The 15,601-nt window shown below is 38.3% G+C and overlaps 2 protein-coding genes and 1 non-coding gene across 9 annotated transcripts; 1 reads left to right on the top strand and 2 right to left on the bottom strand.

Moving 5' to 3' along the window:
* Positions 1-1,154: 1,154 nt before the first annotated feature.
* LOC111796916 (Tetratricopeptide repeat (TPR)-like superfamily protein) lies at positions 1,155-5,638 on the bottom strand. Of its 4 annotated transcripts, none has more exons than XM_023679718.2 (4): positions 5,555-5,638; positions 1,725-4,149; positions 1,583-1,647; positions 1,155-1,420 (listed from the first exon to the last, which is right to left on the bottom strand). In XM_023679718.2, the coding sequence occupies exon 2, from the start codon at positions 4,011-4,013 to the stop codon at positions 1,875-1,877; it is 2,139 nt and encodes a 712-aa protein (XP_023535486.2). In that variant the 5' UTR covers positions 4,014-4,149; positions 5,555-5,638; the 3' UTR covers positions 1,155-1,420; positions 1,583-1,647; positions 1,725-1,874. The 4 variants fall into 4 exon arrangements, with proteins under 4 accessions (XP_023535486.2, XP_023535488.2, XP_023535485.2 ...); XM_023679720.2 differs by lacking the exon at positions 1,155-1,420 and having other exon boundaries at positions 1,487-1,647; positions 1,725-2,536; positions 3,131-4,149; XM_023679717.2 differs by lacking the exon at positions 1,155-1,420 and having other exon boundaries at positions 1,487-1,647.
* Positions 5,639-8,117: 2,479 nt separating this feature from the next.
* Positions 8,118-10,957, top strand: LOC111796929 (uncharacterized). 4 transcript variants are annotated; one of them, XM_023679744.2, is made up of 3 exons: positions 8,118-8,304; positions 8,464-9,321; positions 10,655-10,957. In XM_023679744.2, the coding sequence occupies exons 2-3, from the start codon at positions 8,497-8,499 to the stop codon at positions 10,784-10,786; spliced, it is 957 nt and encodes a 318-aa protein (XP_023535512.2). In that variant the 5' UTR covers positions 8,118-8,304; positions 8,464-8,496; the 3' UTR covers positions 10,787-10,957. The 4 variants fall into 4 exon arrangements, with proteins under 4 accessions (XP_023535512.2, XP_023535510.2, XP_023535511.2 ...); XM_023679742.2 differs by having other exon boundaries at positions 8,118-8,354; XM_023679743.2 differs by having other exon boundaries at positions 8,118-8,358.
* Positions 10,958-11,366: 409 nt separating this feature from the next.
* LOC147792453 (signal recognition particle RNA) lies at positions 11,367-11,681 on the bottom strand. Its single transcript, XR_015421567.1, has one exon.
* Between the last annotated feature and the right edge of the window lie 3,920 nt (positions 11,682-15,601).

Raw genomic sequence — 15,601 nt, 5'->3', positions numbered from 1 at the left:
GATTCTTATAAACTAGCCCTTAGGTTCTACTATTCCGTCCCTTTTTTCTTTTAGAGTTCCTACTAGTCCTCTTCTAATTTTTCAACATCAGCCCAACGAAACTCTAGCTAACTTGCTAATCTCTTAAAGCTCGTTAGCTAGTGATAAGACATTCATAATCCTCAGCCCAACGATCTAAGCTTTTATTAAAGCTCGTTAGCTAGTGATAACATCTCCTTGTACAAAATTCAGATCAACCGAGAGATAAAGCTATAACTAGATTATACCAGTGTTGTAAACTCTCTTGCCAACATATTTTCAATGCAATCGACATATATGATGCTTTCTTTCAAACTGTTTTCAACTTATTTCCTCTTATATTTTATAAGAACATTTTCTCTTGAAACGTGACTCAAGGCTAAAAACTGGGTCGAGATTGCTTGCAAAGATCAATTCTTGTACGACTAACTTATTCATTGAGTTTAACAAACGCTGCATAATCTAAAAGAGTGCAATTGTGACACAACATTCTATATAGGAAAATGACGATGACGTGTTTGTCAATAATTACTAATAGAAATATGAATCGTCTTTAATAAGTTGCATCTTAATCATCAAAGCAGGTTCCATAAAGTTCAAAAAAGAAAAAGAAAAATAGAATCTATGGCTAGTGGCTACTTATTAAATGATGCAGCCTGATCTGCAAAACCATGCAACTTTCAAATCTTTTTTGACTTTTTCAAATTAAAAAGCTAAAATTCTTGTGTGTACTAAAATATACTTGAATCTACCCCTAGACTAATAAATAGTCTAGCATTTAATATAATATGTTCTCAAATTCCCGACTTCTAATAGTAAAAGTGTTCATATGATTCGATAGCTTGACTAACCGGGACTACCCAACGTAAACCATAAAAGTTAGATTGGGTTATGATTTTTTTCGGTTTAGGTTGGATTGAATCGAAAAATCGAAAAATCAAAAAAATCAGTCCACTTTGCAGACATTTTTTTGTTGGGTCAACCTAACAAACCCAACCCAACCTGACCAACTCAAGAATAGAGTTACAATCCAACTCTACCCTTAAAGAATCAAGAATATTTGACATTTGTGACTGAGGTTAGTTATGCGTTCTATTGTTTAAAGAGTTAGGGGGTTCAAAAAAAATCCAATGACCTAAAAAACTCGATGAACACGACTCAACCCAGTTATGAATTTATTTGGTGGAGCTGAACCGAACCAACTCAAATTTATTGTTAATTTTAAAATAATGTTTTGCTTACAATACATTATGGTTGGATTGAACTGAATAAATGACTCGAACCAACCTAACTCAAAAAAATTATGGTTGGATTGAACTGGGTTAAAAAATTTACAACCCGAACAATTGGGTTGGGTCTAAAAAGTTGTCCTAACTCGCTCCGATCCAACCCACGAGCACCCCTACAAACCATTATAATAAATCCAAAGTGTTTCAGTTTTTTTCACAAGTCACAACAAGCTCTAATCTTCAAGAACTACATGATAATAAATTCATTCTAAAAATAGGTATGTTCTTAAAAGCTCCCAAGTACACATCTCAATATACATGCAAAGGATACTTACAATTTGGTGATGCCAGCTTCTATCCTGTTCTGCAGAAGCAAGTCCATGCTCAACTCGCTGCTAGCCTGAAAAGGCATTGGAATTCATATATCATGCAAAACAAGGAAAATACCATTAGCTTGTAGGATAAAAACCGACATACCTGGTCAGCTGGCATCCCGATCGGCCTCGTAAGACGAGAACCAAACTAAACATCTAAACCGAGCTTCATCGGAAAGGAAAAGTAAGAATCCAAATGCAACTTAACAAACTTTGTTAAACAGTATAATTTGAAATATCCATTGGATATTCCTCAAAAAATGTCATCACCGATATCGTAATCATCTGTCATCACTAGAGTACCGTGTTTCATTACATCGTTCAAACCGTCTAACAAGTGTTTAGATTCAAGGGCTTGAGGATTAGAAGTGTCCCCAACCAAGAACGAGACGAATTCCGAGCCAACTTCGACCCAAGAACAACCAGGAGCTTTGGCCACACCATAATCTCTCATGAGAGTCCTTATTTTTGCCAACTTACTCCAAGAACCTGCAGCAGCATACATGTTAGCAATCAAGACATAGTAACCAGAATGTTCAGGCTTCATTTCCAGAAGTTTCTCTGCAGCCCATTCCCCGATATCCGTATTTCGATGGATGCAACATGCTCCAATAAGAGTCGCCCACATAGCAGACGTCGGTCTACAAGGCATTCTCGTGATAATCTCCTTTGCTCTGTCCAACAGACCAACCCTCCCAAAAAGGTCTGCCATACAAGCATAATGTTCCAAACGAGGGCTTAGCCCATCCACACTTTGCATCTCTGCAAATAAAACTTCACCCTGTTTCACAAGACCAGAGTGACTACATGCTGATAGGACAGCAACCATAGTTATATGATCTGGTTTGATATCGACACTTTTCATTTCTTCGAACAGCCTTAGCGCTTTCCTCCCCTCTCCTTGCATGCCATAGCCTGCAATCAGGGAAGTATATGTCACTTCGTCCTTCTTGCTTAATGAATCGAAAACTCTTTTAGCTTCTATAACCTTGCCCGACCTTGCATACATGTCAACCAAAGCATTCCACAATAACAAATAATCTCGAAAATCTTGGCGTTTAGTAATGTAACAGTGAAATTCTCTCCCATGTTGTAAATCTGCAACTCGAGCACAAAGAGGAAGAATGCTAGCAAATGTCACATAGTTCGGTTCTACACCAAATAGTAACAATTCTCTAAACAGACGCAGGGCGTCCTCAACCCGGTCGACATGTGAGAGGCCAGAAAGCATGGAATTCCACGTGATTATACTTTTGTCATCATTTAATCGAAACAAAATATATGCACGTGTGATGTCTTTACAACGAGCATACATGGTAAGTAAAGCGTTTTGAACAGTGGATGACTTATGATAACAATGTCTGATAGTAAAGCCATGAATTTCCTTTCCTAATCTAATGGCACCAATGTGGGAACAAGCACCTAAACCTATTATCATTGCTACATCGTCCAAATGAATACCAAAATTTCTCATTTGAGACAGTAACTTAAGAGCTTGAGTAAACTTACCAAGGCGCAAGCAACCTCCAGCTATAATATTCCAAGTTACAATGTTAATTTCAAGACACTTACTCTGCATGATGTCAAATAGTTCAAATGCCTCCTTCCACATACCCTTGGAGGCATAACAAGAGATCATGGAATTCCACGATACTGCATCCCGGTCAAGCATATTGTCAAACAAGTTACGTGCAGTGTCCAGCTCGCCACATCTTCCATACATAGATATCAGAGCATTCTGAACAAACAAACTCCATTGATTTGACCAAGAATTAATACACTTGTGAACTTCTAAACCAAATCCCAGATTTTGTGTTTCACCACAAGCCTTCAAAATGGAGGGAAAAGTGAAATTATCTGGTCTGACCCCTTTACTCAACATCTGCTTATAAGCTAAAATGGCTGACTCATGAAGTTCATTTCTGACATATGATGTGATGAGTAGATTCCAAGGACAGGGGTGAAATAAATTAGAATTCTCAACAAGGGTATGAGCCTCGGCCAGAAGTTTAAAGCTCGAGTAGAATGTGACAAGCTTGGGGACCAAAATGGAGTCTTCCTCAAGACCCGACGAGATAATGCGACCATGAAGTTGCTTACCTGACGGGAGTGAGCTACAAGTGGTGCATGATACAAGAAGAATGGAGATGGATTGCACGATGAGGTCAAATGAATCATTATAACTACGGCGCAATTGAACGAGGGAGAAGGCTTCAAATGCTTTGGACAATTGACCATGAGAGGCAAAGCTTTTAAGGGAATCAAAGATAGAATTAATCATAAATTCTCTACCATTGCTCACAGGTACATTTTTCCATTGTTTAGGTATGAATGTCAGGAGCTTATATATAGAAAGACCTCTGAGGATGTATTCAGGAGAGGAAGATGACATACACAATGGTAAGCAAGAACCTATAACATGTTTTATCCCTCTAGTTGCAGCATAGAGATAGGAAATTTTGATGGATCAGTGACTATAATATATGCCCCACGATTGAGAACGAAATGCCAACAAAAATACCATATCCCTGAAAAAAGGAACTAAACAAACGTCAAAATACTCGAAAAATAAAGGATTATAAGAGAATTGTAAGCATTGGATGAACATTCAAACTAGAAACCCAGACATAATATCAAATTCATATGAATTCTTCCTTTGGAAGTAGATTCTATTAATTCTAAGCCCATTCTTTCCTCATCTTCCCAGGGCCGCACAGAACTCTAGAGCAAGCTTCTCTAAAATACCCCCCCCCCCCCCCTCCTCCCACACAGAACCACAAGACGGTTAGGAATCACGACTCTCCACAATGGTATGATATTGTCCACTTTGAGCATAAGCTCTCTTGGTCCGCAAGACTGTTAGAAATCACGACTCTCCACAATGGTATGATATTGTCCACTTTAAGCATAAGCTCTCATAGCTTTGCTTTTGGGTCCCAAAATGTCTCATACCAATGGAGACATATTCCTTACTTATAAACCCAATGTAGAACTCTCTCCCAACGATCCTCAACAATCCTCCCCTCGAACAAAGTACACTATAGAGCCTCCCCTGAGGCCTATGGTGGAGCCCACGAACAACTTCCCCTTAATCAAGGCTCGAATCTTTCTTTGTGCCTCTCCTGAGGCCTATGGTGGAGCCCTCAAACAACCTCCCCTTATGTGATGTCCCACATTGGCTGGGAAGGAGAACAAAACACTCTTTATAAGGGTGTGGAAACCTTCCTCTAACAGACGCGTTTTAAATCCTTGAGGGGAAGCCCGAAAGGGAAAGCCCAAAGAGGACAATATCTGCTAGCGGTGGATCAGGGTCGTTACACATTAATTGAGGCTCAGCTCCTTCTCTGGAGTCCTCGAACAAAGTACACCCTTTGTTCGACACTTGAGTCACTTTTGACTACACCTTCGAGGCTCAGAACTTCTTTGTTCGACATTTGAGGATTCTATTGACATAGCTAAGTTAAGGGCATAACTTTGATACTATGTTAGGAATCACGACTCTCCACAATGGTATGATATTGTCCACTTTGAGCATAACCTCTCATGGCTTTGCTTTTGGTTTCCCAAAAGGCCTCATACGAATGGAGATGCATTCCTTACGTATAAAATCATCCATGATTTTTCCCTAAATTAGCTAATGTAGGACTCCCTACCAACCATCCTCAACGACAAACCCACTAACTAGAGCTCAAGCCGGCGGTGACGTCCAATGCAGAGAACTTGCGGCCGCTTTACAAAATCAAACCTCCTTGGCCTCTGTCACCCTCATCTTAGCAACAACCGAATAGAATAAATGGAATTTCAACCGAAACAGTCGGTTTCGTTTTCTCGATTGAGTTTCGTAGGGTAAGGAATATAATCACTACAAGTTACGACAATGTTACAGAGGTTTGAAGCTTTTGAAAAACAGAGATGGAGATTGAGAAGGAGTACCTGAAGATGGAGCGAGGAAGAAGATTGAAGGGCCGGAGAGCGACGGCGGCCGTGGCAGTGTTGAAGTAAAGAATACAGGGGAAACGGCCGTGAAAAGTATAGGAGGGGAGTTTGATTGGGCTGGGCTTTATGATGGCTTGGGCCCTTATCGGGCCAATGGTTTGGGCCTACCACATAAGGATTGGGCCCTTATCGGGCCAATGGTTTGGGCCTACCACATAAGGATTGGGCCCTTATCGGGCCAATGGTTTGGGCCTACCACATAAGGATTGGGCCCTTACCATATAGGCTATTTAATAAACTATATTTATCATTCTCTATCTATATTATTTCACAAATTTATGATAAATTTTATTTTAAAAAATAAAATTTAAAAAAAAGGCATATCATTCATTTAACTTTCATTTCATTTTTTTATTTTTTTGTATTGTGGAGAGTCGTGTTCATCTAACATGGTATTAGAGTCATGCCCTAAACTTAGTCATGTCAATAGAATCCTCAAATATCGAACAAAGTACTGTGAGCCTCAAAGGCATAGTCAAAAGTGAATAAAGTATCGAACAAATGGGGTACTTTGTTCGAAAACTCCAAAAGAAAAAAAAAAAAGTGTCAAGCCTCAACTAAGGAGAGGCGTACTTTGTTCGAGGGGAGGCGTACTTTGTCCAACATTGACTAATTTAGAGAAGGATCACGACTCAACCCCCACATTGGCCCCTCTTTTTCTATATGTGGCTTGTATTGAATTGCAGGTTGACCAAGGTCGACTCGAAAATATCTCAATGAGAACTATCCAAATGGTGACGATACTCAATTCTTTATACCTTGTGAACATGGTAGAAACGACAAACGAGTAGAGAGCAACGAAGATTGAAGTGAGCCCATGTAATCCGAGCATTCAATAACAAGTATAGTTGAGGGAGACGACGATAGTGTTAAGAACCAAAACTTTATTGCATTTAGATATTTTTTAAATTGTCCTATTTAAAATTAGTTATTACGGTTGGTTGGTTAGTTAGTTCAGTTTAGAAAATCTTTATAATATATATATATATATTTCGGATAGAGTTAGTTGAGATTCTCAACTAACATAACTCTTATTAAATTATGAACTCAAAAATGTATATTCAATTTTTAATAATTTATAAGGTTGGTTTTAAACAAATAAAATGTAGGCTCATAAAACATTTAATTATTATTTGCAATTAAATTTGCATTTAATTATTATTTGCAATTAAATTTGCATATGTATATTTTGAAAAATTATATTTCAAATAGTTAAAATTTATTTTTAAAATGAATAAATAATTATTATAAAATTAAATAAATAAATGTATATATCTTGTATAGTAACCAAAATGTATATTTTAAAATTAATAATAAATTCGGATTGGTTCGGTTCAACCTAATTTAGGTTTAGATGATCCGAGAACCAACCAAAATTATAAAATTTTCATTTATTTGAACCAAACTCAATCCAAATAAGTTCATAATCCAATCCGGTTAGGTTTGTAACTACTCAGATCCATCGAGCAAATATTGTCCTAATTTAGATTTAGATAACGCGTCTGCTTGGGAGAGGTTTCCACATCCTTATAAATGGTGGCTTGTTCCTCTTTGGGCTTTACCGGGCTTTAAAACGCGTATGCTAGGGGAAGGTTTCCACACCCTTATAAATGGTGGCTTGTTCTCCTCCCCAACCAATGAGGAATACTAACTACATTCGTATGAGGCATTTTGGGAAGCCCAAAGCAAAATCATGAGAGGTTATGCTCAAAGTGGACAATATCTTACCATTGTGGAGGGTCGTGTTTGTCTAACACATACCATCCAAATATTGTTTATTATAATATTATTTTCATACAAATAATTAAAAAACAGTTTAACGAATCTCCAAATTACAGTTATTTTTATTTTAATCAATATGATCGGGTTTTAAATAAATAAAAATATTTTTTATTTATCATATAATTAGATATACATGTATATATTTTATATTTGTTTAATTTTATAATTTATTTACTTTTAAAACTATTTAAAATGTAATTTTTCAAAATTATAAAATTGAATTTGAATTTGATAATAAATTTTGATTAAATATTTAAAAATAAATTAAATGATTTTACAAAAAAAAAAAAAAATCAAATTCCAACCAATCAAATTAAATAAATTAAATAAATAATTGGAACAACTCAAATAAAAAATTTAAAATATTAAATAAATGACAGAAACAACTCAAATAAAAAGATTTAAAATATTAAATAAATGATCCGAACAATTTAAATAAAAAAATTTAAAATATTAAATAAATGACCGAAACAAATACTACACATAACAAACGTTTAAATATACGTTTGAAATTTAAACCAATTAAAAAATAAAAATAAAAATAAATAAATGAGAAAAAAAAAAAAAGACATTTATTCTTCAACTTCCATCACTTCTTACACACCGTACTTTATCCAAACCCAATTGGACTGTTTCGGTTACTTCGGACACAGCCAGTAACTTTATCCAAACCCAATCCGTTCTTCCATTTCCTTCCCATTGTCTTTATGTCCACCACCCCTCATTTGCACTTCAATGTGTCAAATTCAATCAAACCCAATACGCCATATCCAAATTCTCCACAAATCCTCTGTTCTCATCTCCACATTGCTTCCCTTACGCTTCTCTCCCCATTCGCACTTCCCTTTAATCCTCAAAAATCTCATCTCCGCCTCTGATTTTTTTATATTCTGTAGGGAAGTTAGGTTAGATTTCGTTTCGTTTCGTGTGTTCATCGGTTATCTGAAATTCTCCAGTGGGTTGGATCTTCTTTTGACTACTTTTCCTTCGATTTCTGTTCTGTTTTCGCTGCTTGATGTTGTATATAAGTTGTTTCGTTGTGATTTTTCCTTTTTTCATTTCAGTTTGTGGATTGAGGAATTTCAGTGTTGGCTGCCATGGAAGGAGCAGTGGGAGATGAGTTTCAGGATTGGGAGGTGCTGCTCGATGATTCAAACACGGAAACCGCCCTAACTGCGGCGAAGTTTTCCGGGGAGAAATCGACTCATTTTGGGGGAATTGAAGGTGAGTCCGATTCCGATAGCATAATTAAATCCGACTATTTCTCTCTTGATAATCAGGGACGGCGAGAGAAGACTGTTCCTGAGCGTGATCTTAGCGAAGAAGAGGGCTCTGTTGAATCGGATAATCCTAGTTGGATCGATCCGAGTTCGGAGAATCGGTATGGTCCGGTTATCTCGGCTGAATCATGGTCCGATTCTGGTAGTGATAGGTCGGATGAGCGTAAATTTAACGAAATCGATCTGAAAACTGAATCTGGAATTGCAGAGTTTCTGCAAGGTGATGATGAATTGAGTGGTAGGATTCAGAAATTGGAGAGTTTAGAGTCTCATGATACCAAAATTGAATTAGCTTTTGAAGAATTTGATGAAACTCAATCCCAAAGCAAGGATTTGCGGAATTTCTGGTCTGATTCTGGTGGCTCAGAAGTAGTGAAAGAACATTTGGAGGAGAACAAGAACATCGAAATTGAAGAAACGAAAGCCAATGATGAATCTGGCAGTGAGGTTGGAGATAAGAGGAAAGTAGTTTGGTGGAAGGTTCCATTAGAGGTGTTGAAGTACTGCTTGTTTAAGGCAAGCCCTGTCTGGTCATTCTCTGTAGCAGCTGCTATGATGGGCTTCATTATTCTTGGAAGGAGGCTCTACAGAATGAAGAGGAAGGCCCAGAGCTTGAACCTGAAAGTTATCCTGGATGAGAAGGTAAATTCAGCAAGAATCTATATAGATAAGAGATTTGATGCTGAACTTTTCTTACTGTTCAAACTTGTTCCTGTTCTTTTGCCTGATTATACTGTTCTTGTTCTCTGTGATATGATGCTGCATTTTTTGTCATAGTTCTGATTGCTACACCTTGAAGAAATTGTGGAAGTTGTTGCTTGTTGGGTTTATTATGCTGCATATTTGTGGTTCTTTATAGTGAAATATGTGAATCAAGTTGAATAGAGCATCACCGGGGTTCGTTGTTTGCTTAAGTGAGTGGTGATTTGGTTGTTTGGATCGGCAGGCTCGGTGATTGGGCATCGAACTGTCTGTTGCCAGCTCCAGTTCCTCCTCGTTGATGTGCCACAATGTGTGTAACGGCCCAAGCCCATCGCTAACAGATATTGTTCTCTTTAGGCTTTCCCTCAAGGTTTTTAAAACGTGTCTGATAGGGAGAGGTTTCTACACCCTTGTAAAGAATGTGCATTCTCCTCCTCAACCAAAGTGGGATATCACAATCCATCCCCTCTTCGGGCTCAGCGTCTTTGTTGGCACTCGTTTCTTTCTCCAATCGATGTGGGTCCCCCCCACCCCAATCCACTCATTTTGGGGCTCAGCGTCCTGACTGGAACACCACCTCATGTCCAACCCCCTTCCACATCACCCGATGTCTGGCTCTGATACTATTTGTAACGGTTCAAGCCCACTGCTTGTAGATATTGTCCTCTTTGGGCTTTCCCTTTCGGGCTTCCCCTCAAGATTTTAAAACGCGTTTGCTAGAGAGAGGTTTCCACACCCTTATAAAGAATGCGCGTTCTCCTCCTCAACTGAAGTGGGATCTCACAATCCACTCCCCTTTGAGGCCCAGCATCCTCGTTGGCACTTGTTCCTTTCTCCAATTGATGTGGGATCCCCAATCCACCCCCTTTTGGGGCCAGCGTCCTTACTGGCACACCGCCTCGTGTCCAACTCCCTTCGGGGCTCAACCTCTTTGCTCACACATCGCTCGGTGTCTGATTCAGATGCTATTTTTAATGGCCCTAACCCACCGCTAGTAGATATTGTCTTCTTTAGGCTTTCCCTCAAAGTTCTTAAAACACGTTTGCTAGGGAGAGGTTCCCACACCTTTATAAAGAATGTGCGTTTTCCTCTTCAACCAGAGTGGGATCTCACAATGTGAATAAAGTTCAATACTCTATTAGTTGACTTTTTTTCTTATTGGAGATTCATAGTTAGGGGATTTATTCGTTGGTTTCTTTTGGGCTTAGTTTTCGATGTGTTTTCGAAGTCGAGATGATATTCTTTGACCCCATGAACTAACTATTACTTGCAGAAGGGATCTCCATTCATGAGTCGAGCTGCTCGTCTTAATGAAGCCTTTTCGGTTGTGAGGCGTGTTCCGATCGTTCGACCCGCTCTCCCTGCTGCCGGGATAAACCCATGGCCTGCAATGAGCATGAGTTGAGGATTCTTCCCACAACAACAGATGCAGATAGTGTGAAAGCAATAGTGTCACTCTCTCTCTATATATAAAAGATGTAATATTCTACAGGTTCTAATGTATGTTCTGTACCACTACAAGAGATGCTTCAGCATCAGCTGTGTGTAAAGTAATTAAATTCAGTATTGGCTTTTATCTTCTTTTTTTTCTTTTCTTTTTCTAATTTCCTTCTTTTCATCTTCGTTCTTCGGTGTGTACATGAGTTGATTTGGATCGGGCTGAAGAAATCTTTTAGACTAACTCGAAATTTTAAGTTGGTTGGATGGGTGACCCAAGCAACCTGAATAGTTGGGTTAAGTTGTCGGGTTGACTTTTTTTTAATTATTTAAATAAATTCTACTTATCCACAATACATGTTATATTAATAATTAAAATCGCATAAAATTCAACTATCAAATATTTACTCGTCTCAATGTTACTAATGTTGGTTATAAATGCATCTGTTAGAGAGAGGTTTTCACACTACTAGCCCACTACTAGCAGATATTGTCTGCTTTGACCCGTTACGTATCGTTGTAACCTCACATAAACACGTAATAATCTCAAAAGTAGGGTGAGTTCGTTCCCCTCTCCAACTGATATGGGACCTCACATAAACACGTAATAATCTCAACCGCAATCCTCCTACCGATAGGAGCGAAAAGGTTAACGTTGTTTTGTGAAGCCAACCTCACGCGGTTTCCTTACCCTCTAAGGGCAGCTACCCCTAGGCTTTCGCCCAAGGACAACAACCCAACTCCTTACTTAGGATGGACGGTCCAAATATTCACTCCAAAATACCCTACCCGTTGGGTTGAACCAACCTTCAACCACTTTAATGCCCCCATTTGAGTTACAATCCCACATTACCAAGCTCGGCAATTTCTAATTGCATAAGTCACGTTATAAACACTCCATCTAATTTCAAATCTAGCAATGTGGGATTCCTCCATAGCTAAAAATAGGCCCTTAGGTTTGAAAATTAAATCTATTATACAAGTATTTTTATTTTGATAAATGTGAAACTAGTCGTTCAGAATCTAAGCACAATTTAAATATCTTTTAACACTACGAAGGAAGGAAATTCAGCACGTCGTATTCTTAAATGTCTTTTCGTTAATTGTATTAGTTTTCGTGTCAATTATTTAGATTCGTATTTTAAGAATTTTCATCTCCTCAATTCTCTACGCCAAATACAAAATCAAAGTTCTTCTCAAAACGACAGAGTTCTTCTATGTACCGCCTACAAAACGTATACTATTCGTCCCTCGGTATTGCACATATTCAACTCTACAAGAAGTAAAGTTACTCTTTCGAGACCATTTCGGTATAACAACCAACATAAATTTTAAACAGCGAAAGTATAATTACATAAACAGACCCAAACATGGATTCCCAATAGTCTCTAACCCATTGGTCTCGTCCTCGGTTGGCCTGCATCATCTAAATCTTGAAAGAAAAGTTAAAATAATTTTGATGAGTAATTAAATTAAAGTAGCTAACTTATCTTTCATGAGTTATAACTAATCTTTCCAGATGTTTATTTTTTTTAAGTTTTATACGCCATTGACTCCTAGTTTCTCTTATTAGGGTCACCTGTTCATTAATGAGGTATCTCAGCTACCTCCAGCTTATGTTACTGACTCTCTCTATATGTTCATCTAGAATTTTTGGACTCGTATGTAAGACTCGCACTCAATCAAATACGACCCGTCTACTAATTTCTCTGGCGGCCTGTACATCTCATATACCAACGGTTAGGAGTTTTTATTCTCTCTGACTTAGCACTCAACGCGTTGGTTAGGAACTCTGCGGGAATTAGTAGACTACAATAAGTCATGGCTCAACAACCTATAACCATATCCTAGAGTCATAAACTTTCCATTAACCTGCATAGCATATTCACATCTGACACATGCTTTCATATATTTATAATGTTCGACACATAGAACATTCCAGTAATCATTTCTAGCATGCTTACATCACATAAAACAAGTTAAGAACTAGTTTAACGAACTCGATATGCTACTTACTTGGTTTCGAACTCCTTTTCTCTTGGATGTACGTTTAATAGACTATTTCAATACAATTCCTTCCAATTAGACCTATATTTCACAATTTTCAAGGTAAGTATAGGTCAATCTAGATAGAATAGGTCAAAACGAGTCGAACGGGACAAATCGAAAGCCAAAATAGCGATGCACGTGCCCTCACTCTCTTTGTCAGCACGCTTCACGCGTCAGCCAATCACCCAATCGCACACCCAGACGCGGATCCTCATGCGCCGTACGTGTATCTCACGCGCCTCTTCTTCTTTCTTGTGATTTCCCTGTCATTTTCCAACTTTCCTATTAATACCGGTTATGTCCCTACCCATATTCCACCTCTATAGCCCATATTTCATCCCGACTTCTACTACAACTTAATAGATCTCCTTATTATGATTCCGACAAGCCCTATTTCATTACCTATTACTCAACATACAAGATTTAAAGGTTTGGTCATATGAGTTTATCGTTACCTTTGTACAATGTTTTTGGTGTTCCCCTTCTCCCCTGTTCTTCGTTTTTAAACCGAAACCAACTCCCTATCTTGCTTCCACCACCAACTCCCAAATCATCCAACACTCCTACACCTCCAATCCATACATACCGTTCCCCTTTTTTGTTTCGTTTCGTTTCGTTCCGTTCATTTTTTTTAATAATAATAATAATAATAATTAATATTATTAATAATAATTATTATTATTATTATGATAATTATGGAATAAGTAAATAAGTTAATTAATTAAAAAAAAAAAAAACAGGAGCGTTAAGTAGCTGCTATAAAGGAAGAGGAAGAAGATGCACGTGGGCTGGAGGTGTTGGGTGTTAGACGAACACGACTCTCCACAATGGTATGATATTGTCCACTTTGAGCATAAGCTCTCATGGTTTTGCTTCGGGTTTCCCAAAAGACCTCATACCAATGGAGTTAGTATTAGCCGACGTGGGACTTCCATCATCCAACACCTCCCCTCGAACAAAGTGCGCCTCCCCTTAATCGAGGCTTGACTCCTTTGGAGTCTTAGTCATTTTTTACTGCCTTCGAGGAGGGGCTTGGTTCCTTTTCTTTAGGAGTTCTTTGTTCAATATTTGAGGATTTACCAATCTATTGGCACGACTAAGTTTAGGGCATGGCTCTGATACCATGTTAGACGAACACGACTCTCCACAATGGTATGATATTGTCCACTTTGAGCATAAGCTCTCATGATTTTGCTTCGGGTTTCCCAAAAGGCCTCATACCAATGGAGTTAGTATTAGCCGATGTGGGACTTCCATCATCCAACACCTCCCCTCGAACAAAGTGCGCCTCCCCTTAATCGAGGCTTGACTCCTTTGGAGTCTTAGTCATTTTTGACTGCCTTCGAGGAGGGGCTTGGCTCCTTTTCTTTAGGAGTTCTTTGTTCGATATTTGAGGATTTACCAATCTATTGGCATGACTAAGTTTAGGGCATGGCTCTGATACCATGTTAGACGAACACGACTCTCCACAATGGTATGATATTGTCCACTTTGAGCATAAGCTCTCATGGTTTTGCTTCGGGTTTCCCAAAAGGCCTCATACCAATGGAGTTAGTATTAGCCGATGTGGGACTTCCATCATCCAACATTGGGATGATGAAGGATTTGCTAGTTGGTGGTGGAAGCAAGATAGGGAGTTGGTTTGGATTTAAAAACGAAGAATCATGGAGAAATGAAACCGAGAAAACAGAGAAGGAAAGATCTGAGATTTTGTTGTTGATGAGCATGAGTTTGAATCGATTAAATTCGATTGTCGATCGAGAATAAGGAAAGAGAGGTTGGTGCTGAGAACTCCAAGAAGAGGACACAACCACGAGCTCAATCGAACGTTTATACAAAGGTAACAAAAAACTCATATTACCGAACTTTTAAATATTGATATCTTGGTGTATGTCAAGTAATAGGTAATGAAATAGGGCTTGTTGGAATCATAATAATGAGATATATTAAGTTATAGTAGAAGTGAGGACGAATTACGGGTTGTAGAGGTGGAATATGGGTTGGGGCATAATCGGTATTAATAGAAAAGTTGGGGAAATTGCAGAAAACGTAAGGAAGAAGAAGGAGCGCGTGGGACAAGCACGCCGAGAGTGTGAAGGCGCGTGGGGCCTCATTTCGGCTTCTGGTTTGTCTCGTTTGACTTCTTTTGACCTTGAAAATTGTGAAATATAGGTCTAATTGGAAGGAATTGGATTGAAATACCCTATTAAACGTACATCCAAGGGAAAATGAGAGTTCGAAACCAAGTAAGTAGCATTATCGTTCTTTAAACTAGTTCTTAACTTGTTTTACAATATGCGAGTATGTTGTTTACATTAAGAGCTTAATATGTTAATGTCTATTTTTATAAATGATTACTAGAATGTTCTATGTGTCGAGCATTATAAATGTATGAAGGCATGCATTAGATGTGAGTATGTTAGGCATGTTAATGGAAAGGTTACGACTCTAGGATATACTTATAGGTTGTTGAGCCATGGTTTCTTTATATGAGTATTGTAGTCTACTAATTCCCGCGGATTACCTGACCAATGCGCTGAGTGCTAAGTCAGAGAGAATGAGTACTCCTGACCGTTGGTGTATGAGATGTACAGGCTGCCAGAGAAATTAGTAGTTAAATTTAACTTCAATAAATCTTTTCTTATACTTATTCTTTGTTCGAGGAGCCAGCTGGGTTTCTGTTGGATTCAAATGGGAGAAGAGGGTTGGATAAGTTCTTTTATATACGACTGAC

The sequence above is a fragment of the Cucurbita pepo genome, chromosome 6 (genome assembly GCF_057944985.1).
Source record: "Cucurbita pepo subsp. pepo isolate OVF chromosome 6, ASM5794498v1, whole genome shotgun sequence".
Lineage (NCBI taxonomy): Eukaryota > Viridiplantae > Streptophyta > Magnoliopsida > Cucurbitales > Cucurbitaceae > Cucurbita > Cucurbita pepo.
Note: the sequence above shows the minus strand (reverse complement) of the source record. Positions and strands in the feature narration are given on the sequence as shown.

Bases quoted from the DNA above. Each gene is read 5' to 3' on its own strand.
- LOC111796916 (XM_023679718.2), bottom strand. From the start codon at position 4,013: ATGTCATCTTCCTCTCCTGAATACATCCTCAGAGGTCTTTCTATATAT.
- LOC111796929 (XM_023679744.2), top strand. From the start codon at position 8,497: ATGGAAGGAGCAGTGGGAGATGAGTTTCAGGATTGGGAGGTGCTGCTC. The intron at 9,322-10,654 runs GTAAATTCAGCA...TATTACTTGCAG, and splicing joins AAGTTATCCTGGATGAGAAG to AAGGGATCTCCATTCATGAG.